A 23,322-nucleotide genomic window follows, 5' to 3' on the forward strand; every position below is an offset into this window, starting at 1 on the left:
ACTACTGCTGTGAGTTTGAATTTTGTTTATAAAAGCATGAATATGAAACATTGTACATACACAAAATACATATGATTAAAAGGGCTCAAATTTTGTGTCTCAATTTCTATCTTGTCTGGACATGAAATTTGAATAGTATTAAAAATAGCCTGGGTTCTTGGCATTATTGTGTTTCAATAAAGTACAGAAGCTTCTTGAAACGTGGTACACTACTCCAAAAGGTACTGTAATTCCTTTTTCTTTCTTAACATATAAGATCTATTACACTGGCAAATACCAGAGTCTTGGAATCAAACAAGGTGGTCCTTCAGCAGGAAAATGGGTTGAGTTACCGATTACAAAGTCTCCAAAGATAGTGCACTTCTCAGTTGGACATGACGGATCCCACGCCCTTTTAGTTGCAGAAGATGGGAGCATATTCTTTACAGGATCTGCTAGTAAAGGAGAGGATGGAGAGTCAAGTAAGTTGAATGATTAATGGGACAATTATTAAAGAGTAGTGTAAAGCTTGTCAATTTTAATAACACTAACCTTATTAAGTGAATTTAGGAGTTTATACTGAGGCATGTTCAGGAATTGATGGTGATTAAAGAAGTGTGATTGCTGATTTTGTTCTGGAGTTTTTATTCTTGATTTCACTTTGTGAATGCATGGTGATTCCTCTGATATTATGTACTTATTCTGTTATATCTGTTGATTTTACATTAATGTTATTTATTCTAGTAGATTACTATAGAAAATGCAAAACCCTTGAAGGAATATATATTTCATAATGAAGATGATAAAACTTGAAACCTTGTTTATGAGTGTTAGTTATGTATTATTGTTCTTAATCATCTTTATGATAAAATTACTGCACAACAATGAAAAGTTAGATAATTTTATTTTTTATATTCTATTTTCTCATTCAGACTTCTTCAAAGTGCAATTTTTCTTTATAGTTTTTAATATACTTTTTGTATGTTAAAAAGTATCATTTTACACAGATTAGATTTCATATAATGTAAAAATAAAACTTACCCTTGGGGCTGGAGAGATTGCTTAAAGGTTAAGGAACTTGCCAGCAAAGCCAAAGGACCTAGGTTCCCCACTACCCACGTGAATCCTGATGCACAAGGTGGTGCGTATGTCGAGTTTGTTTCCAGTGGCTAGGAGTCCCTGGCACTCCCATTCTCTCTCTCTGTATATACCTGCCTTTGCCTCTTTCTTTCCCCCTTTCCCTCTCAAATGAATAAACAAAATATTTTTTATTATATATATTGTTATTGATAACTTCTATACTTACAGACAACAAACCATGTCATTTCCTTCCCCTCCCCTCCCCCAGTTTCTCCTTCATAGCTCTGCTCTCTGTCATATCCCCTCCCTCTGTCCATTATTCTGTCTTTTAATTTGATGTCATCTTTTATTCCTATTATGAGGGTCTTGTGTGGGTAGTGCTAGGCACTGTGAGGTCTTGGATATCAAGTCCAAATTCTGTCTGGACAGTTGTATGTAAGGAGTGGTACCCTTCCTTTGGCTCCTACATTCTTTCCGCCACCTCTTCCGCAGTGGATCCTGAGCCTTGGAGGGTGTGTGATGTTTCAGTGCTGGACACTCCTTCGTCCCTTCTTCTCAGCACTATGTTGCCTTTTGGGCCATCCCAGTGGTCATTGCCATCTGAAAAGAGAAGCTTCTCTAACCAGAACTGAGAGTAGCATTAATATATGAGTATGAACATTAAGTGTAGTGATTTCAGGGTAATTTGGTGAGAGTAATATATGCATTTATACAGACGAGCAGGTTTTATGGCTCATGACCTCTTCTGCCGTAGGCTTTTGATTAGGTTTTCAGTACCAGGCACATATGCCTTCCCATAGAGTGGACAGTTGGTTTTCCCCAGAGCAGACATGGTACTATTGCACTCGTTCCAACATTTGACCTGACGAGACATTTGGCCTTTCTGGCCAAACTTGAGGTTTCCATTGTCTACTCTTTTCACTGCTGATGACTTCTGTCTCCCATAAGACTACATGCAGTGCAGCTTTTTCCAGCTTTCAGTTGGTGGGGCTACAGGAAGAAGGCTTTCTGTTCATCACCACCTTGATTTCTCAGTGACGTTGCTGCTCAGGCATGTGATGTCTTCAGCAATAGGGTCTTACCATCTCTTTCTCATGGGGAACCAAGGGCCTTGGCAGTAGCCTGTAATGTTTTGGAGGCAACATAGTCCTCCCTGGCCAATGACTCACTGGGAGGTATCCTATCCCAGGCACTGAAATTTTTCTAGTAACAATCTATGTCTTCTGGATGTGCCATTATTCAAAAAAGTAGATTTTCATGTATCTTATTCAAAATATCTTGAATTTTGATTGACCCCCCCCATCTTTCTTTTATACGATCTCTTCCCCTGACCTTGCTTAGGCCTTTCCCCTCCCTGTAATCTATTCTTCTTACATATTTACAATACCATCCTCTTAAGACCTTCCCTCTCCTCCCTCCTTTATAGCCTTTTTCTAGCTTATGGGCCTCTTCTACTGATTATTGGCTCCAGATCACACACAAGTCTATACATTTGTAGCTAGGATCCACATATAAGATAGAACATGTGACATTTGGCTTTCTGGTATAATCCTTTCCAGATCCATCCATTTCCCTGAAAATTTCATAATTTCATTTTAATTTATTGCTGAATAGAACTCCATTGTGTAGATGTACCACAACTTTATTATCCATTCATCTGTGGATGGACATCTAGGCTGGTTCCATTTCCTAGCTATTGTGAATAGAACAGCAGTAAACATGGTTGTGCAGTATCTCTAAGATAGTGAGAAAAAGTCATTAGGATATATGAGTAGGAATGCTATAGCTGGATCATATAGCAAATCTATTTTTAGTTGTCTCAAGAACCTCCACACTGATTTGCACAATGGCTCTACCAGATTACATTCTCATCTACAGTGCAGAAGGGTTCCCCTTTTACCACAACCTCACCAACATTTATTGTCATTTGTTTTCTTAATGGTAGCCATTCTGATGGGAGAGAGATGGGATCTTAAGGTAGTTTTAATTTGCATTTCCGTGATGGCTAAGGATGCAGAACGATTTTTTAGATGTTTATATGCCATCTGCAAAGATTTTTTCCCTTTCTGTAGGTTGTCTTTTTACTCTACTCACAGTATCCTTTGCTGTACAAAAGCTTTGTAATTTCATGAGATAACAGTAGTGGATTAGCGGTTTTATTTTCTGAGCAATTGGGAGTTATATTCAGAAAGTCATTACCTAAGCCAATATGATAAAGGACTTCCCCTTCCTTTTCCTCTAGCAATTTTAGAGTTTTAAGTCTGATATTAAGGTCCCTGATCCACTTGGATTTGATTCTTGTACATAGGGAAAGGCAAGGATCTATTTTCATCTTTCTACATATAGATACCCAGTTTTCTCAGCACTACTTGTTGAAAAGGCTGTCTTTTCTCCAATGAATATTTTTGGCATTTTTGTCAAAAATCAGATGGCTGTAGCTGCCTGGATTAACATCTGGGTTCTTTATTCTGTCCCATTGATCTATATGTCTGTCTTTGTGCCAATACAATGCTGTTTTTGTTACAATTGTATTATAGCTTAAAATTGGGTATGGCCTTATTTTTGTTGCTCAAAATTGTTTTGGCTATTTGAGGGCTTTTTTTTTTTTTTCCAAATGAAATTTTGGATTTTTTTTCTATTGTGAAGAATGCCATTGGAACTTTAATGTGGATTGCATTAAATTTATAGATTGCTTTTGGTAAGATTGACATTTTCACAATATTGATTTTTCCAATCCAAGAACATGGGGTATCTTTCCATTTCCTTGTGTCTTCTGCAAATTCTTGCTTGAGTGTTTTAAAGTTCTCACTGTAGAGATCCTTCACTTCCTTAGTTAAGTTTAAAAAAAGTTATCTAGAAAAGTACATACAGTAGCCAGAGTATATAACTATCTCTTAGAAACTTTATCACAGGGTTTTTTCTTGCTTGAGCCACCAGGTAAAGTAGTATTGTACACATTACATACTCATGGCATATGAAAATAACATGGTTATTCTGAAAGGCTTGCTAGAAATGAATTAATAAATGAACACCCTTTGATGTTTCCCGTTACCTTCTTATTTCAAGGACATAGATTTTACAGTAGTAGCTTCTTGAATCACCCACATTTAAGTTTATTTCTTCTTTTTCATAAATGTATCTCTGTTCCTTATAATCTCTCCTTGACCTCTATGGCTATTTAATAAATCTATATTGATTGAATGAGAAATTCATTTTAGTTTCCAGGATCTAGTATTAAGTACAGCCTGAGAAAAGAAAGTACATATTATAGAGAAATAGCGTGGATAGTGTAAAAGCCAGTCTAACCAGAGTTTGGTGGAAATAAATGCTTTCTATTGAGACTGCATTGTGATGACAGTGAAAGCCTAAACCTTGATTGGTCTGAGGAGATTGGCAAAGTTGACTCATTTTAATTGATATGTGGGTAAGCCCAGGCCTTTGTGGAAAGTGTATCATAGATATAAATAAGATGCTCTTTTCCTTTGTGCTTTATATATGAATTAGGATTTTTATGTATACATAGGTAACTTACATTAATTTTACTTGTTTTTCTTTAAGCTAAGAGCAGACGACAGTCAAAACCATATAAACCTAAAAAGATAATTAAAATGGAAGGAAAGATTGTGGTGTATACAGCCTGCAACAATGGAAGTAGTTCTGTTATTTCTAAAGATGGAGAACTGTACATGTTTGGAAAGGATGCTATTTATTCTGATAGTTCAAGTAAGTTTAAAAAGCACCTGAAAATCATTTCACTTTTATGCAAAAAAGATTCCAGCATGAACCATTAGTTTTACAAAGCTGTTTGTAGAAAACTATTATTTATTTGTAGCATGCTTTCTCTGTTCATTTCATTTTCTTCCAAACATGAAGCATTTGGGAAGAAGCTTTCTATTGTATCTTGTCACGAGGAGCTCTGACCTTAGTTTCACACAGATCTAGAGCTTGGTGAATGAAACTCTACCTTAGCTCTGACTTTCTCAGGAAGGCTTCTCCTAAGCACTCAAATACTGTATGACATGTCATTGCATGAGTGGTAGTGAATTTTAGGAAATATTTTCAAAACAGAGCTGATTTACAGTCATTGCACTGTTTCCTCTCCTAGGTCATTGGTGTGGGATCATTATCTCTTACTAACTGCTCTATTATATCCACAATGCTTGTGCATGGTCTGGCACATGGTAGGCTCTCAAGAATTGTCAAGTTACCAGATGACTGAGAATCTTAAAACTTAAGAAGTGGATATGAGAGATGGAAGTAGCTAAAACCTTGTTTATTTAAAAACTCTGATTTCGAGAACTCTTTGTGTTTGCATGCTAAATGTTCTTTCCATTAACTAAAAGTGAGTGTAATGAACAAGTCATTCCATTTGGATAGACTTTAAATGTGTTAGCTATATAATATCTTGGAATTTGTAGCCATAATAAATGAAGTTAATGACTAGAAGTTTAAAGGATAGTCCCAAGGATGGTAAATGACACACATGGAACTTTATAGCAAATAATGATTAACTTGATTCATGTGATATGGGAACTGGCTCAATGCATCACATTCATATTCTAGGTTGCTCAGTTAGCTACAACTGTCACAGTGAATCAGACCTTTGAGTTATCATACATGTAATTTTAAAATAATGTTCAGTATAACTGTTGCCTGCTAAAATGTTGATGGAAATTGATATATCTATTCAGTATTTGTTTTTGTGCTCTTACAGTATTTAAGGGTTTGGAGGTTGTTGCAGTTTGGTTCACATTGCTGGTAGAAATCACCCAACTAAGAGCAGCTTCTGGGAAAAAGAGATTTATTTTGGCTTACAGGTTCGAGGGGAAGCTCCACTATGGCAGGGGAAAACAATGGCATGAGCAGAGGGTGCACATCACCCTCTGGCCAACATAAGGTGGACCACAGCAACAGGAGGGTGTGCCAAACACTGGCATGGGGAAACTGGCTATAAGCCCACCCCCAATAATACACTCCCTCCAGGAGGCATTAATTCCCAAATATCCATCAGCTGGGAACCTAGCATTCACAACACCCAAGTTTATGGGGGACACCTGAATCAACCCACCACAGAGGTTGTGACAATGTTGTATAGCTATCTTTTTTTGAGGAGGTGAGGGAAAGTTGATCATGACAGACTTTGATGTAAATGCTGTTGAGTGGATAAAGACAGTCAGATAATTGCACCAAAATTTTAGTTGGCAAAAGTTTATTTAAGAACATTCTTGTTGTTTTCCCCTTAAAAGGGACTAATAGCACCTGCTTCCTATGGTTGTTTTGAAGACTATAGGAGATAATGCTTATGAAATGCTTTGCACCAGGCTTGGAGTATGCAAGAGTCCAGGATATACCAGTTCTTTTCCAGTGGTCTCTGGGTGTTTGTTTTGAGGTTCTTGGTGCTTTATTGGAAATAACTGAAGGAAAAAAAAAAAGAGCTCACAATTACTAAAGTAGCAATAAATTTTTTTAAGTGCAAAACAAGCAAGATGAAAGGCTTGAATACACTGCCAAGTGGGCATCGGGCCACTCAAGTGGACCCCAGTGATTGCCCAGGGCTTCATTTTAAGGAGTTCACAAAAAGAGAGCCAGTTGCTAGAGGTCTAGTTAAGGAGGTGCTCTGGTTGAATTTCAGATTTATATAATCTTTATTGTAAATATCCCTGCTCACGATGCATCTGATTTTAATCTTATATATGTTCTGTTATGCCTAGGCAAAAGATTGTAAGTAGGGGGTTTGCCTCATTCCACATGTACCCAAAACCAGCCCTGGCTGGCTGGCCTCCTGCAGTTTCTAGATCTCTCTAAGAATATATTGAATAGAAACTGTTTACAAACAGTAAACAGTAAGGGAGGAGAAACCTATTTCATTGTTTGGAATGAAGTACATGCAGGTGGGTACAAGTAGGGTTCCAGGTTGCTCAAGTAGATTTGAGAAGAAAGGGAGGAGTATGTCTACTGTCTAAGCATGCACCATCCCAGGGTTGCTGAATTGTTTTTCTGCACGTATGTGACTCGGCTGGTACTATTCATCAGAAGTTCTCCTGACACATGCATGCATGCATGCATACATTCATCATACATACAAATGATGCATATGTCTTCAAGGGTGCTACATACTGAAATTGGGAATTTTTAAAGTGTACTTAACAAAATGACCTAAACTAGTGTAAGGGAAAAGGGATGACAGCATTAAAGAAATTACATATCAAAATCAATTCTATAGTTTTCCCAGTTTGTTCATAAAATAAGTACCTTCATTTTAAAAAGTTTTTAATATATTCTAGAAAAATATTTAACAAGTGATAATATTTAGTTTTTACTATTAAAACTTCTTAAGGTTAAACATACGTGTATTAATTTAAACTTGATACAAAAAATAGTAAATAGAGAATATGAGTAGCACTTGGATGTGACAAATACAATGAAAATAGCATGTGAATAAGGGAGTGTAAGTAATGACAGGTGAGTTGTGTAAGAAATTATTGCAGATTGAAAATACTGTTTTAACAATCTCCCTCGTTTCTGTAAAAGTACTATCACTTCATTTCAGTGTTGCAGGTGCAAGCCAGTCCAGGCTTCTGGGCTCCTTGGTGCCTGTGTAGATGTTTGGGAGCCGCTGGCTCTTCAGGACTGTTCGCAGGAGTTGGCAGAGCAGGCAGGAGACACTCACTCGAGATAATGTAACAGTGTAGATTTGGTCCAAGTCTCAATGTCACTCGGTAAAATTCGTTGAAACTACATTAAAATTAAAAAAACAATTTGGTGATACTCTGTTGGTGTTTTGACTCCTCATTTTCCATTTAGGGAAATTGTTGTGCCCGACAAATTAATTTTTTTAAATTAAGTTTCTGTCTCTATTTTAGGTTTGGTGAGTGATTTGAAAGGCCACTTTGTAACTCAGGTAGCTATGGGCAAAGCTCACACTTGTGTTTTAATGAAAAATGGAGAAGTTTGGACATTTGGTGTGAATAATAAAGGGCAGTGTGGACGAGACACTGGTGCTATGAACCAAGGAGGGAAAGGTAGGCATTTAATCTTCGTATATTAAAATTTATAATATTTGTATTAGTCTTGGGGAGAAACATAGTGAAGAGCCTCACTTTTCAAAAATGAATGGATCTTTGATTTCTTACTTATAAATTAGGAAAAACCCTGTGTATCTTTGTTTATTAGTAAATTGTCTTCACCAGAAAAACCATATCTGCTTTAATGTTTTAGCTTTTTAGCCAATGATCTGCCTATTTAATGTTTTTAAGTTCTATATAAATAATGGGACGTCTTTGATTTAGCATTTGGTAGGCTAAATTCAGTACTCAAAGAGAACAAATTTTCCAAACTGTTTGATGTCTTTATACTCCATCTTCAAGTTTAGCTAAATTTGATAGCAGTCTGTCTGCTAAATATTACCTTTGTACCTAATAGCATGTGCTGCTGTAGCTTATTTAATGTGTCTTATTAGATCAGAATGGTTCTTCTGAGTCCTTTTCTGCATGTCAGGAAGGGGTGGAATTGTAAATACCCTTCTTGGGTGTCTTGTCCCAACACTCAGGCTGATGAAGGGAAATGGGGTTTTGTAGTTATTGTTATGCTTTTTTTAAATAATATGTCTAGATTCTTGCTCTCAAGTCTAACTGCCGACTGCTGCCCTTTACTTCACTTCTGGCCCTGTTTCCAATTTTTTATTGGCTGGAGAAAAACAAAACAGAATAGTATGTCCATATCACTAGACCTAGGTATCTGTTGTAGTGAAGCTCATTGTCATATTTTACTGCCTATATCAAAGGTGTGTAAATTTTAATTTTATGTTTTATATGCTAAATAGAAATGTAAAGAGTTAAAAGTGTAGTGTAGAGCCTATATTATTTATACTCCTCTTCTTTGCACATTGATTCCTGTTTGATAAAAAGGAATCTCTGGAACATATTTAGCATTCAACTAAAAAAAAAATAACCTTGAACAAATTATAACACAATTTAGACAGTTGCAGTTTTTCTGTAATAGATACCTTCTCATTGCTGGGGCATAATAGCAGACCATATGCAATTTATGGAAGGAAAGGTTTATTTCAAATTATAGTTTCCAGGGAAAGTTTCATCATGGCAGGAAAACTGGGAAGAACAGACAACTGTCACATCTTGTCACAGTAGCAGGAAGAACGTAGTGAGGTAATCTCTGAACACCCAGTGGGCTGAATTAATAAAGCTCAAGATCTGTACCAGTGGCACACCTCCTCCAATAGGCTTGCCTAGCCTCCCAAAGATTCCACTGCTTTCACTTAGTGCTGCTAGCTGTGGACCAGGCATTCAACACACACCAGCCTATAAGGGACAGTTTACATTCAGGCTACGACAAGGTAGTTGGGGAGGTAGTGACCAGTTCCCTGAAAAAAGTAGTAAGTACTTTCAGGAGAAATGACCTCTGAGTTGACCTCTTAAGGTTGAAAGGCTTTTCTCTGGTAGTTGAGGTAGGAGAAGCATCTTGTGAATAAGGAAGGGTGGAACAGAGGAAGCAAGATCGAGCAAGTCAAAGGACCCAAGATGTTTAAAAAGCAGAAGGAAGTTAAATTCAGGTGGAATGTGGTTTTTGTGAAGAAATGAGGTTAGACAAAATAAGGGTTCATGCTGCTGATCTCTGTCTCCTGTTTGGCTCAGAAATGTTGTTCTTCTCAAAGCCTTGGAAGGACGTTGGGGATTTGTGAATTGTGATTTCACACAATCAGATCTGTGTTAGAGCGCTGGTTGATGACAGTATGGTGAGTGCTGTCCAGTGCGGAGCTCGAGGCTTACCGTACAGTTGTCTCTCTCTGGTTTTGGAATGAACCTGCTGGTAGTGATGATGGAAAATAGGGTCTAAACAGAGAAGATTTAAAAGTATGATTGACAGTGAAGAGATGTGTTTGATAGTCCCCTCCCCTACCTCCTTTTGCCTTGCTTGTATAATCACTTGGATTAACAAGATTTCATATATTTTTAAAATTGGAAAATAACAGTTTCAATATGGAAACAATTCATACAAAATTATCAATCAATCTGCCAAATAGGTTTTGGTGTTGAAAATATGGCAACAGCAATGGATGAAGACTTGGAAGAAGAACTAGATGAGAAAGATGAGAAGTCTATGATGTGCCCTCCGGGCATGCATAAGTGGAAGCTGGAGCAGTGTATGGTGTGCACCGTTTGCGGAGACTGCACGGGCTATGGTGCCAGCTGTGTCAGCAGTGGGCGTCCAGACAGAGTCCCTGGAGGGTAAGACACAGACTCCCACTAAAGAACGCATGCAGAATCCACTTCCTTTCTCATATCCTCAGAGTAAGACCTCTTGTGTTCTTTCTCAAGTGCATAGTAGACATATTTATGAATTTTTTTCTTTTGCTAATTAGTGATCAAACTCAGGTTGAAACATAATAGGCAAGTGCTCTACTATTGAGCTACACACTAGGCCCTATACTAATAATCATTTTCTGTTACACGAATTTCAAATTTAGCATCATCTTAAGTTTTCTTTTCTTTTACTTGATTCATCAAAGCCATTATTTAAAAGTAAGGCTAAAATTATTTATAAGTCTGAGGTAGTAGCTTTATTTGTATTCTTTTTTCTGAGTCTATTTAATATCAAATATTTATTAATTTTTCTTGACCATAATTCTTTTCCAAGTAGAATTTTCAACTTATAAGATGCTTGGTTAGACATATGACATTTTATTTGTTTTTATTTTATTTATTTATTTATTTAACAGAAAATACTCTTCTATTCCTTCTCCTCTGTTTCTGTTTCCCTGGGGCCCTCCTCTCTGGGGTTATGGGACGGGGCCACTTTCCTTTTTATTAAATCATGTATTTGTAATTTAAAAGATTTTCAATAATCTAAATATGAAATTGCAGCAAACCTCTTATATTTATTTTGAGTGTATATATCCTACTACTAAGCCATCTCTTTTCAAGGTTCTGTATAGGTCAGTTTAATGCTGGCATGTGAATTTTATATGATAACAATACAGACTTCTTCCTAGACTGTTAGAAGAATTTCAAGTCCAACTTTTATTGGCAGTATAACACACAGTAGATGCCCTTTATATAATTAAGTTTCTGATAGTAGAGGAAATGTTCGAAGAGAAGCCTGAAGCGAGCAGAGGCACATCCGCATCACTAACCTGCCTATTTGGCAGATCTTCGGTAGTCAGGAGTTTCTTCCGCTGCCACCTGGGTTGCATATTTCTAGGTTTTTGCCTGGACACTTGTAAGTACAGAGATTATGCATGGCACGCCTCTTCTTTTAGGCTGTTGAAATACTGTTTATTGTTGTGTTTGTTCTGCTTTTTAAGATGTGATCTCCAGTTGCTCAAACTGGCCAAAAACTCCTGGGTCACTCGAATCCTCTTGCTTTTACCTTTGTATGTGGCTGCAATTACCGACTGAACCACTGTACCACCTGATTTACTTTTAAAATAAAGTTTCTGTACACTATTACATTATTGTAATATGTAAAAATCTTTTTATTCTAACAATTGATAATGTTTTACAGAACTTTTGTGCTTGACTCCATTTTCTATATATATATTTCAATGAACTTTCTTTTTTTAACTTTTTAAAAAAATTTTTGTTAACATTTTCCATGATTACAAAATATATCCCATGGTAATTCCCTCCCTCCCCACCCCCACACTTTCCCATTTGAATTTCCATTCTCCATCATATTACCTCCCCATTACAATCATTGTAATTACATATATACAATATCAACCTATTAAGTATCCTCCTCCCTTCCTTTCTCTTCCCTTTATGTCTCCTTTTCAACTTACTGGCCTCTGCCACCAAGTATTTTCATTCATTGAACTTTTATTGTAGCATCAGTTTTATTTGCATGCAGAGAGAGAGAAAATAAGAGAGACGGGGTAGAGGGGGAGAGAATGGGTGCATCAGATCAGGGCCTCCAGCCACTGCTGACGAACTCCAGATGCATGTGCAAAACTGTAACTGTGTTTATTAAAGCATAATTCCCTATTTTCCCTGTCTTACTCTCTCTTGACCATCATTCCTTCCTGTTAGTGATTGGGCAATACTCTATTGAGTGTACATGCCACATTTGCTTAACCTTTTATCAATTTAAAGATCGATTCCTCCCTCTCTCCCTCCCTCCCTCCCTCCCTCCCTCCCTCCCTCCCTCCCTCCCTCCCTCCCTCCCTCCCTTCTTCCTTCCTCCTCCCTCCCTTCCTTCCTTCCTTCCTTCCTTCCTTCCTTCCTTCCTTCCTTCCTTCCTTCCTTCCTTCCTTCCTTCCTTCCTTCCTTCCTTCCTTCCTTCCTTCCTTCTTTGTGTTTTTTATGAGGGGGGGGAGAGATGGAGAGAGAGAGAGAGAGAGAATTGGCATGCCAGGGCCTCCAGCCACTTGAATCAAACTCTAGATGTGAGTGCCACCTTATGCACATGTGCTACTTTGCTTTTGAGTCACCTTGTGTGTCTGGCTTATGTGGAACCTGCAGAGTTGAACATAGGTTCGCAGGCATCTTTCTATTCCTAAATACATACATACATATATTTGTATGAGAAAATGAACCAGAGCCTCTTGTAACTGCAAACAAACTCCAGATGCATGCACCACTTGGTGCATTTGGGTTTATGTAGGTACTGGGGAATTGAGCCCAGGCTGTCAGGCTTTGCAAGCAAGTGCCTTTAACTGCTGATCCATCTTTCCATTTTTTACATTAATTTTAGCTATTTTCAATTATGCTACTGGGAACTTTTGTGTGCATATATAACTAATACCCTACTGGGTATTAGTTATAAACCCAGAAATGGAGCTTTTAGGTTATGTGGGATAATAATACTTTTACTCTTTTGAGAAACTCTCATCCCATTTTTTTCACAATGACTGCCACTTCCAATATATTCCAGTTTTCCCATGTCCTCACTTGTACTGTTTTTTTGGACTGTTACTTTGGATCAGTAGCTACCTTGAGGTGTGTAATGTAATTCCTCCTGGCTTTGATTTGAATTTCCCTAATGAGTAAGCATTTTTTTTCGCTTGTTTCTTGGTCATTTGTGGCTCTTCTTTGGAGAACTGTTAGTTCATTTAAGACTTTTACTCATTTTTGAATTGGGTTGTTTATTTTTGTTGCTTTTGAGTTTTAAGATTTGTCAAATCCAGATATTAATCCCTTGTCACATTAATTAAATGAAACAAAGTGTGGTTTTGGTTGCATTTTAACTCTGTTGGTAACACCTTGTAATTCAAAATGAAGTTTCTGATTTTCCTAAAGTCTAGTTTGGTGCTATAATTGCTGCCTATGTCTTTGGTATCTCAGTGTCATGTCCAGGAAAGTATGCCTAAGTCATGAGTTGTTTTCTTCTGGGAATGTTTAGCTTTACGTCTTACATTTGGATCTTAGATCTATATTGAGTTAATATTTGTACTGTATGTTAGATAAAGATCCAGTTTCATCATGTTACATGTAATATAACTGCTCAGTGTTCCCAAAAGGTTTGTTGAAAAAAACTGTCATTTTCTCATTTAATGGACTTGACACTATTGTCAAAAAGTTATTTGAACATTTATGTGAGCATTTGTTTCTGGACTGCTTATTGCACTCCCTAGGCCAATGAGAGCTTCTTTTCACCAGCATCATATTTTAGATTTTGGTGGTTTTGTATATAAGTTTTCAAATTAGGAAGCAAGCTTATTTATCTTTATCAAGATTGTCTTTCTATTTAAGGTCAGTAGCAATTCTATATTAATTTTATAATACATTTTTCTGCTTCTATAAGAAGTATCATTGGAATTTTGATAAGAATTTGTAAATTGCTTTGGATGGTATTCACATCTTAAAAATAGTAAGTCTTGCCAGGCATGGTGGTGTACACCTTTAATCCCAGCACTTGGGAGGTAGAGGTGGGAGGATCGCTGTGAGTTCCAGGCCACCCAGAGACTACACAGTGAATTCCAGGTTAGCCTGGGTTAGAAGTAGACTCTACCTCAAAAAAAAAAATTGTCTTTTCATCCTTGAATTTAGGGTGTGTTTCCATTTTTTTTCCTGTCTTTAATTTCTTTCAATTGTTTGTGGTTTAATACTTTTTTTTTAAAAATTTAATTTATTAGTTTTCTTTTCAGCAAATACAGGCAGTTTGGTACCATTGTTTAGGCTCATCTATGATCTACCCCCTCCCATTGGATCCTCCTTGTTGATGTAAATGGGTTGTGCATTGTGGAGTTAGCCCACAGTTATTGGCATGGTAAATGTCAGCAAATCATGACCCAACATGTGACTCTGACATTCTTTCCGCCCCCTCTTCCGCAAAATTTCCCTGAGCCATGTTGGGTTCATTTTTGGTCTGCTTCAGTGCTGAGGTTTTGGGGGCCTCTGAGGCTCTGGCTCTCTGATTTGGTAGGAGTTGATTTTTCTCTGTGTTGGTCTCCTTCCCCTTTGTGCTGGTATCCGGTTCACAGGAAAACATCACCCTTGCTTGTTTCGCCAATTGTCCTTTCAGTTGGGCCCCCTTTGAGGTATGTTGGGGCAGCTCTCTCCTTAGGATCTGCATCTATCTGAAAAAGAGAAGCAGATTCTCCAACGGAGAGTAAGTTAGCACCCGGAAAATTGAGATAACACTTACTTTTTTGATAGACAGTATGGTAGGTTTAGGCCCTCTTTTACCCCGTGATTAATGGTAGCTTGATATTGGAGAGTGGGCTTGTGTTTGGGTATGGTTCTGACTTGTTTCCTAGCTCCAGCTATGGGTCTAGTACCACTGAGGGGATCAGTTAGCCAAATCAAGAGTAGTTGGTTTCCCACCATGGCTGTGTGCCACTATTGCACTTGTGTGGGCATCACATCAGGTTATTTGTTGCTAATTAGGTTAGACAATGAGTTGCTTGGACAGATATTGGTCATTTCCCCCAGTCGCCCATGTAGCACCTTCTGGCACTAAACACGCTGACTGTCTGGGGACTGACTCTCTCCTGGCTTCCATCCATGCCATTCCATTTTACGTGTCAGCTGCGTATGGAGTCTTCAGCAATAGGGTCTTACCACTGGCCTTTGGTGGGTCATCAAGTACTCTGACAGAAGTCTGTCATTGTTTGGGAAACCTTGTAGGTTTCTCTGATCAAAAGCTCATTATGGATGGTAGCCCCAAGCTGGAAGTGGGGGTTACAGGTCAGTGCCCAGTAAGAAATTGAGGAAAAACATAACTAATATACAAGAGATAGAGAGGAGAGAGATAGAGGGGAGTGGGGGAGAGGGAGGGAGGGAAGATGTAGAAGATTTAGGTTAGTCTTGATCCTACCCTCTCCAGTGTCTTGTGGTTCAGGTGTTTCCTGTAAGGGTCTAGTGAAGGTTCAGCCATTTGGTCTTTAATTTCTTTCAATTGTTTGTGGTTTAATACTTTACCTCTTCAGTTAGGTTTAATAATAAAAATTTTATTCTTTTTGATGCTGCTATAAATGGATTATTTAAATTTCCTTTACAAATTATTCATTGCCAGTGCTATACATTGCTGCCTCACTGAATTATTTATTAGTTCTATCATTTTTAGGAGCAATGTGTGCAATCTTTAGTTTCTCTAAATATGAAATCATATGTGAACAGGGGTAGTTGTACTTCCTTTCAAGTTTCTAAGCCTTTTATTTCTTTTTCTTGCCTAATTACTGTGGCTAGACATTTGTTATTATAAAGAATAGCATTATAGTAGGTGTCCTTGTCTTCATGATGTTAGAAGTTGTCAATATTTCTTCATCGATAATAATTTTATTGTGTCATTCTTATTTGGCTTTTACTGTATTCAGAAAGTTTCCTTCTTGGTACATTAGTTTCTAATATGATGTTTAACTCAGATTGTTAGTATTTAGTCGAGTATTAATATATCAGTATTATGATGGATGTTGCTCTTTATGGTGTTGTGTTTTGTTTACTCCTTCCAGTATCTTTGTCTGAGTTAGATATCAGAATAATTCTGTTCTCATAAATGAGTTAGGAAGTATTCTGACTTGCATATTTTTGAAAGTTTGAAAAGAATCAGTATTTTGAATGTTCTTTTTAAAATAATGTCCATGAAACTGGGGAGATAGCTCAGCAGCTATAGGCATGTGCTTGCAAAGCCTACCAGTCTGGGTTCAGTTCCCCTGAACCCATGTAACGCCAGATGCAAGAACTGGCGTACACAACTGCTATTAGTTTGCAGTGGCAAGAGACCAATGGCATGTGCATGCACACACACACACACACACACACACACACAGATAAAAATACACAAAAAAATGAGATGGCTTAGCAGTTAAGGTGCCTGCCTGTAAAGCCAATGGACTCAGGTTCTATTCTCCAATACCCACATAAGCCAGATGTACCAGGGGCACACACATCTGGAGTTCCTTGGCAGTGGCCATAGGCTCTGGCATGCTCATTCTCATCCTCTCTCTGTGTATCTTTCTTTCTTTAAAGAAATAAATAAATATTTTTTAAAAAATAAAAGCTGAGGTATGTCCGCGCTTCTCTCACGCAGCCCCGGGTGGGAGGGTTGTGCAGCCCACGGAAGGGAGGATGTGCTTCTCTCCCCAGTACTACCATCAAGTTCCACTTCCCAGGAACCTGCTGCTGCCACCTCAGGGGTCAGGCTTTCTTCCTTGGCTCCCTCTCTTCCTCCCCCTCCACCTCCTTCTGGTGTCCAGGCTGAGGGACGCCCTGGCTCATGACAGGCAGCTGGCTCCCTGCGACAGGTGCTGCCTTGTGTACAGTGCAGTGGTGGCTGCTGTGTGGTCCTCTTCCGTGGATGGTCCCCAGCCAAGGCCCTGGGGCAGGGGTGGCAGCTGCGGTGAGCCCTGAAGCCCCTGGGGGTAGGCTCTTAAAAGGGAGTGATGGCAGTCCAGCCTTACCTGGAGGGACAAAGGTGGCCAGCCCAGGAAGCCAGTTGATATCAACAGGTGGAAATGATTGCCAGCAGCTCAATGTCTTTTTTGTTCATACTGTGCCTACCTCCCCACCCCCAATACACACAGCTTAAGAGGCAAAGTGGCCAGGTTGTGGCAGGACACTAAATAAATAAATAAATAAATGCATTTCTTTTATGGCTGGCAAAGCATAAGGATGAGCTGAATTTACAGATTAAAGAAAATTAACTTGCATTCCATGGGGAAAATGCTCATGGACAAATCAGTGCAGCATATTATATTCTGTTCTTTACTTGTGTTAGTATGTGATCCCCCAAATTGTCAAATGCTTGTTTTTAAAAACTGGATGTTTCTCAGAATACCTACCCATGCCATTTAAATGGTCGCAAGATAAATTTTTTTTAATTTTTATTTTATTTATTTGAGAGTGACAAACACAGAGAGAAAGACAGATAGAGGGAGAGAGAGAGAATGGGCGCGCCAGGGCTTCCAGCCTCTGCAAACGAACTCCAGACGCGTGCGCCCCCTTGTGCATCTGGCTAACGTGGGACCTGGGGGACCGAGCCTCAAACCAGCGTCCTTAGGCTTCACAGGCAAGCGCTTAACCGCTAAGCCATCTCTCCAGCCCGCAAGATAAATTTTGTTCCTGTATAAAGCCAGGCAACCATGAGCTTGACAAGGCTGTTAAAAGTAAATAATGTTAGTGCTGTGGCTTCTATGTCTACAAAGCAGGTCGCCAACAAGCTAGTCCTTCACTGACCTTCTCACCAACTTCCAGGAATGTTGTCATCTTCCTTTTGTGACAAATACCTGCTGTGTGCTTTATAATTTATATGAAACTTACAAAGAAGAGGGAGGATCAGAAAATAAGAGATGATGGCATATCAAGAGTGGGGAGGGGCGATGTCATGTATGACCCTGGGAAACTGCCTTACCTTGTTAAAGGCTGCCAGCATCCTTCAGCATTCCCACAGACACCATAGCTGCTTCATTGTCAGCTGCCTGCCTCCAGCCAACAGAAAACTCATAGAAGTGTATTGTTCATAGTGGTAAAGACAATACCAGAATCCATTTGTATTTCTTGTAGAAATATACTAGTTACGTCCATTAGGAAGAACATAAGCACTTGTTTTTAGTTACTTACTTATTCACACCTTTTTAAAATTAATGTAATCTCAGAAATGTGGAAGAGAAGTTAAATGAATATTAAAAAAAGATTAGAAGAGTTTCAGGTAAGCCTTTTTCATTGTTTGTTTTAAATAGGATCTGTGGTTGTGGTTCTGGAGAGTCTGGCTGTGCAGTTTGTGGTTGTTGCAAGGCTTGTGCCAGAGAGCTGGATGGTCAGGAAGCAAGACAAAGAGGCATTCTTGATGCAGTGAAAGAAATGATACCTTTAGATCTCCTCTTAGGTAAGCTGATTTATTATTATTGAGTGCCTTGTCCACAACCCAACAATTCCAATACTTTAAGCAATTTCTATTAGACACGTATTAAAAATAAGATAATATTTAATATATGTAGTATTGCTATTTTGCTAACTGTCATGACAAGTGATGGAATTCTTTTTTCCTTGTTGGTTAAGAATTCTTATAATGAAATAATTTCTGTTTCAAATTATGTTTTTGTCAATTTTTACTTTCTTGGTTTTTATGTAGATTATATATATTATTTGCATATGCCATATAATAACATATGTTGTTTTATTATCTTGTCTACTTTCCTAGCTGTCCCAGTACCTGGTGTCAATATTGAAGAGCACCTTCAATTACGACAAGAAGAAAAACGGCAACGTGTAATCAGAAGACACAGGTTAGAAGAAGGAAGAGGTAAGATGTGGTTATAGAAAAGAAGTATAGTTTTGCCATGTGCAGAGAACACTGAAAAAAATTAATAAATTTGGAGCTTTGTCTTTACAGTTTTGTGCCATTGATCTTTCAGATGGCAATTTTCTTTGTATGTTTTAGATATCACTAGTATTCATTTATATTTCGGTGGTGTATTGTGATAATTTGCAGTGTTTTTAGATTACCTGGACTTAATTGATACAGGAATCCTCTTGGCTTGACTCTGAATAAGGTGCTTGCTCAGTGGAATTCTGACATAGAACTCAGGCATCAGAACGAATTTTCTCCATATTCCTCTTAGCACTCTACTGTAAGGAAAACTAAATGCCAATAATGTTGGCTACTTGTCCTTTCTTTTTCCCATCAGTGTTAATCCAGTTTCATAATTGTGAACAGTAGGTGGGGTAAGGTCATGTACAGTATGCAGGGGGACAGTCCTGTTTTATACTGTATAAGTATAATTTTCCATAGTGCCTTGCCACTTTCAATATTGTCTCAAATGCTAGCCTTCATCTTCATGTACAGACTAAGGTCATGGCTTCTGGCATTTGCCTTAGGGTTCCCTCCTGGCTCCTTTTATACCAGCTGTATATGATATTGGGAATTTAACTGCCCTGAACCTCATTTTCCTTGCCTATTTGTCTAAGAGTGTTAATGTGGATTGGTAATATGTGTAAAAATGCCTAGCATCAGCCAGCTGTGGTGGTGCACGCCTTTAATCCCAGCACTCGGGAGGCAGAGGTAGAAGGATTGCTGAGTTTGAGGCCACCCTGAGACTCCATAGTGAATTCCAGGCCAGCCTGAGCTAGAGTAAGACCCTATCTCGAAAAACAAAAACAACAACAAAAAAAGCAGAAACAAAAAAACCCTAGCATGTAATAAGCCATCAATAAGTATTATATGAGGATGCCAGTAGGCTGCTTAATAGTCTCTGTTTTAAGATTCATTCTTTTGTAGTCCTAACCTTACCATCATTGTTTTTGTTAATAACACTTTGATTCCTATTAAGGAAAATTCACAACAAATTCTCTAGAATGAAGCAGATTACATTTTGATACAAAAAAGTCTGTTTACTATTGTTACAAATTAGGATACAAAATTAAATGTGTTGTTGTCTACAATTCCAAACTGACTGTGTTAATGTTGCTACTAAGTTTTAAGTCTCTATATCCATTGTTTTCTTGATTTGACACATCATGAATGAAATAAACTCATACTCAATGCTACATAAGTCTTTTAAAAGTAAATTTTTATATGGAGCATTTATAAAATAAAAGTTTAAAAAAATCAATATAATTTTTCATGAAAAATAAAGCAGTAGAATTTTTATATAATTAAAAAAATATACATGATTTCCTTAGTTATTTGATATGATTTCATGCTACAGTACACATTGGTGTCTTTTTTCCTCCTAATAATATATCATAATTTTTTGATGTTTTATTGTATATATAGTAATGGATATAATGTAAGAATGTAAATCATAGATGTTCCTCAAACCTACCTTTTGATTCAGTTACTGGTATTACTTATGCCATTGTCATCTTCTAATCAAATTTTATTCACTTCTTATGTCACTGACTGAATTTTGTTTCATATATTTACTCTTTGTTATAAACATTTTTATATTTTGCTAGGGTATTTTTCTGTTTTCTCATCTCCCCCACAATGCTTAATAGGGGCCAGTTAATAGTAAATAGGATCTGCCATGTTTTACATAATAATTACATAGTATTTCATAATACACTGATTCCACATTTTAGTCAACTATTGTTTTTCAGTGGCCATTTTAGATTTTTATGAGGTATGCAATGATAAATGTTCTGAATTTACAGCTATGCGTAATGCTACTGTTATTTCTATGGTAGTGTTTCCCAGAAATAGAGTAGTACATATTATAAGTTTTAGCAGACATTTCACATTTTCTCAAAAACATTACAAGAATTGATGTTTTCCTTCAATACCAGTTGGATTAATCTTTTTAGTTCTTGCAAAAGAGTGATGGACAGTAGTTTTTACTGTTAATGTAATATTTTTATTTATTTATTTGCAAATAGAGAGAAAGAATGAGAACGTACATACCATGGCCTGGTGCCGCTGCAGACGAATTCCAGGCACATGTGCCATATTGTGTATCTGGATTTATATGGGTATTGGGGAATTGCACCCAGGCTGTCAGGCTTTGCAATGAAGTACCTTTTAAACCACTGAGTGATCTCCCCAGATCCTGTTTATTGTTAAATTCTACAAAACAGTTGTTTCTGCGTACATGGTTTCATGAGCTTTAATTTAGAGGCCAAATATTCTTCTGTGGAGTGATTATTCTCTTACTTGGGTTATTTTAACTTTTTGTTATAGTTAATAAGGTATAAAATTAATAAACAACTTGGGCTGGAGAGATGGCTTAGTGGTTAAGCGCTTGCCTGTGAAGCCTAAGGAGCCCGGTTCGAGGCTCGGTTCCCCAGGTCCCACGTTAGCCAGATGCACAAGGGGGCGCTCGCGTCTGGAGTTCGTTTGCAGAGGCTGGAAGCCCTGGCGCGCCCATTCTCTCTCTCTTCCTCTATCTGTCTTTCTCTCTGTGTCTGTCACTCTCAAATAAATAAATAAAAATAAATTAATAAACAACTTGAAGCTGAAATTTTTAAAATATTTTTAGGAATTTTCTTAAGATAACTGTTACATGATCAAGATACAGTCCTAGGTCAGAAAGATTTTTAAGTTCTTGGAATGTATCACCAATAGATTCCCGTAAGGCTTGTCTTATTTAATGCTGCCCAATATTCCACTCTTTTTCTTTGCCTATGCTGTGGATGGGCCCTGACTAGTCCCAGTTTCTACACGTGAAGAGTGAGAGCTGCTAGGTAAATTTAGGTAACTAAATGTCTGTCATTTCAAGCCCATTTCATCTACTATCTTTCCACTGATTTCAATAAGACAAATTGTGCTTATTCAGACTTCTTAATTCTTGAATAGAGTTTGAATAATTCACCTTTTATAACCCCTTTGCTGTATTCTTAGGTCAGGTTACTTCTCTTTGTGCCAGAGTTGTAGCATAAAGCCTTTTTCACCTGGTTTCCTCCAGTCGTGTCTCTTTTTGAGGTATTACTCGTTTTTTCTGGAATAATTTTTCTGCAGTGCAGTTCTGAGTAGTAGCACTTCTGTGTTTCAAATCAGAAGACACTTCATTGGGTCTGAAGACATAGCTCAGTGGGTAAAAGTGCTTGCTGCATAAGTGTGACAACCTGAAATCCAATATTCAGAGCCTATGTAAAGCTGGTCACAGTAGCACTTCTGCAATCTCAGCATACCTACAGCATGATACTAGATGGAGGCAGGGGCCAGCGAGCCTGACAAGTAGTGTGAATAAGAGGAGACCCTGCTTCAAACACAGTGGAAGGCAAAGATTGACATTCAAAGTTGTCCTCTGACTTACACCCCACAGCATGGCACATGTACACCTCTACTGCCACACATGAACACACGCACACACACGCGATGAAAGAAAAAGAAAGGGTTGCATATTATCCTTTGAATGAATTCTCATTCTTTTGTCTTCAGCCTTATTTCTCTTGTTTCTTTGTTCTCTTTTCACTTTTCCTCCCTTCCTCTTTAAAATAGTAGAAATAGAGACAGTTTATTAAGAAACAGAAGTTCATGGGTGTGGGAGGGACTGGGGAAATGTCTCAGTTGTTAGAAGTGCTTATTTATAAAGCCCAACAGCCTGGGTTCAATTTCCCCAGTACCCATAAGGCCAGATGCACAGAGTGGTGCATGTGTCTGGAGTTTGAGTGGCAAGAATCCCTGGAAAAGACATACACCCCCAAACCCCTCACCTTCCCCCTTTCTTATCTCTGAATCTTTGTAAGCCTTTTTTCTTTTTATAAGGTCTTTGTGTATGTGTTTTCTAGCACCCCTGAACTCCCTGCATTCCCACTCTTAGTTTTGCTGGCTACTCCTTTAATGCGCTTCCTTTTATACCAGCCTCATCATTTATTTGGTTGTGTGTTAACCCTCCCTCTCCCACTTAGATTGTGTGGGCTTGTGTTCCCAGTACCTAGCATGGTGCCCAAATTGGAAAGTTTTCATTGGCCAATTGCAAACAGTTCAATGTCTAGTATGAAATATTTTGATATCACAGAGGGATCTTTTGTTTGTTTGTTTTGTTTTTGTTGCAGGGTCTCAATATATATTATAAGCTGACCAGGAGCTCATGGTCCTCTCTAGTGTTGGGATTATAGATGTTTACAACATGCAGGCACAAAATTACCTGTTTATTGTACCTCCCCAAACTAATTTCAGACGAGTCTGTAACTTGTTTTCTATTTTGACAATAACATTTTAATGACAGTTACATCTTTATAGTTTTCTAAGTCTTCTTTCTGCCTTTTAACCAGAATGTTTTGCCTTCCTTCTCTCTATCTGGGTAAGCCCCACATTATTTAAAATTTCTTTGATTCAACCAAATTGAACAAACCACTTTTCTACCTTAATGATACATGACTTCCTTTATGGCATTTATCACAATTTACTGCAGTTTTTGTCTGATTT

The 23,322-nt window shown here is 37.9% G+C and overlaps 1 protein-coding gene across 2 annotated transcripts in view; it reads left to right on the top strand.

The window, feature by feature from the left end:
- Positions 1 to 23,322, top strand: part of Mycbp2 (MYC binding protein 2) — a 263,847-nt gene that overhangs the window by 69,511 nt on the left and 171,014 nt on the right. For both annotated transcript variants that reach the window (XM_045144931.1, XM_004651034.2), the window contains exons 12-17: positions 257 to 461; positions 4,618 to 4,782; positions 7,923 to 8,081; positions 10,100 to 10,304; positions 18,194 to 18,339; positions 18,655 to 18,756. In XM_045144931.1, the coding sequence (XP_045000866.1) occupies positions 257 to 461; positions 4,618 to 4,782; positions 7,923 to 8,081; positions 10,100 to 10,304; positions 18,194 to 18,339; positions 18,655 to 18,756 (982 nt within the window). The remainder of the gene's footprint in view (positions 1 to 256; positions 462 to 4,617; positions 4,783 to 7,922; positions 8,082 to 10,099; positions 10,305 to 18,193; positions 18,340 to 18,654; positions 18,757 to 23,322) is intronic.

This window comes from Jaculus jaculus, chromosome 3 (genome assembly GCF_020740685.1).
Source record: "Jaculus jaculus isolate mJacJac1 chromosome 3, mJacJac1.mat.Y.cur, whole genome shotgun sequence".
Classification (NCBI taxonomy): domain Eukaryota; kingdom Metazoa; phylum Chordata; class Mammalia; order Rodentia; family Dipodidae; genus Jaculus; species Jaculus jaculus.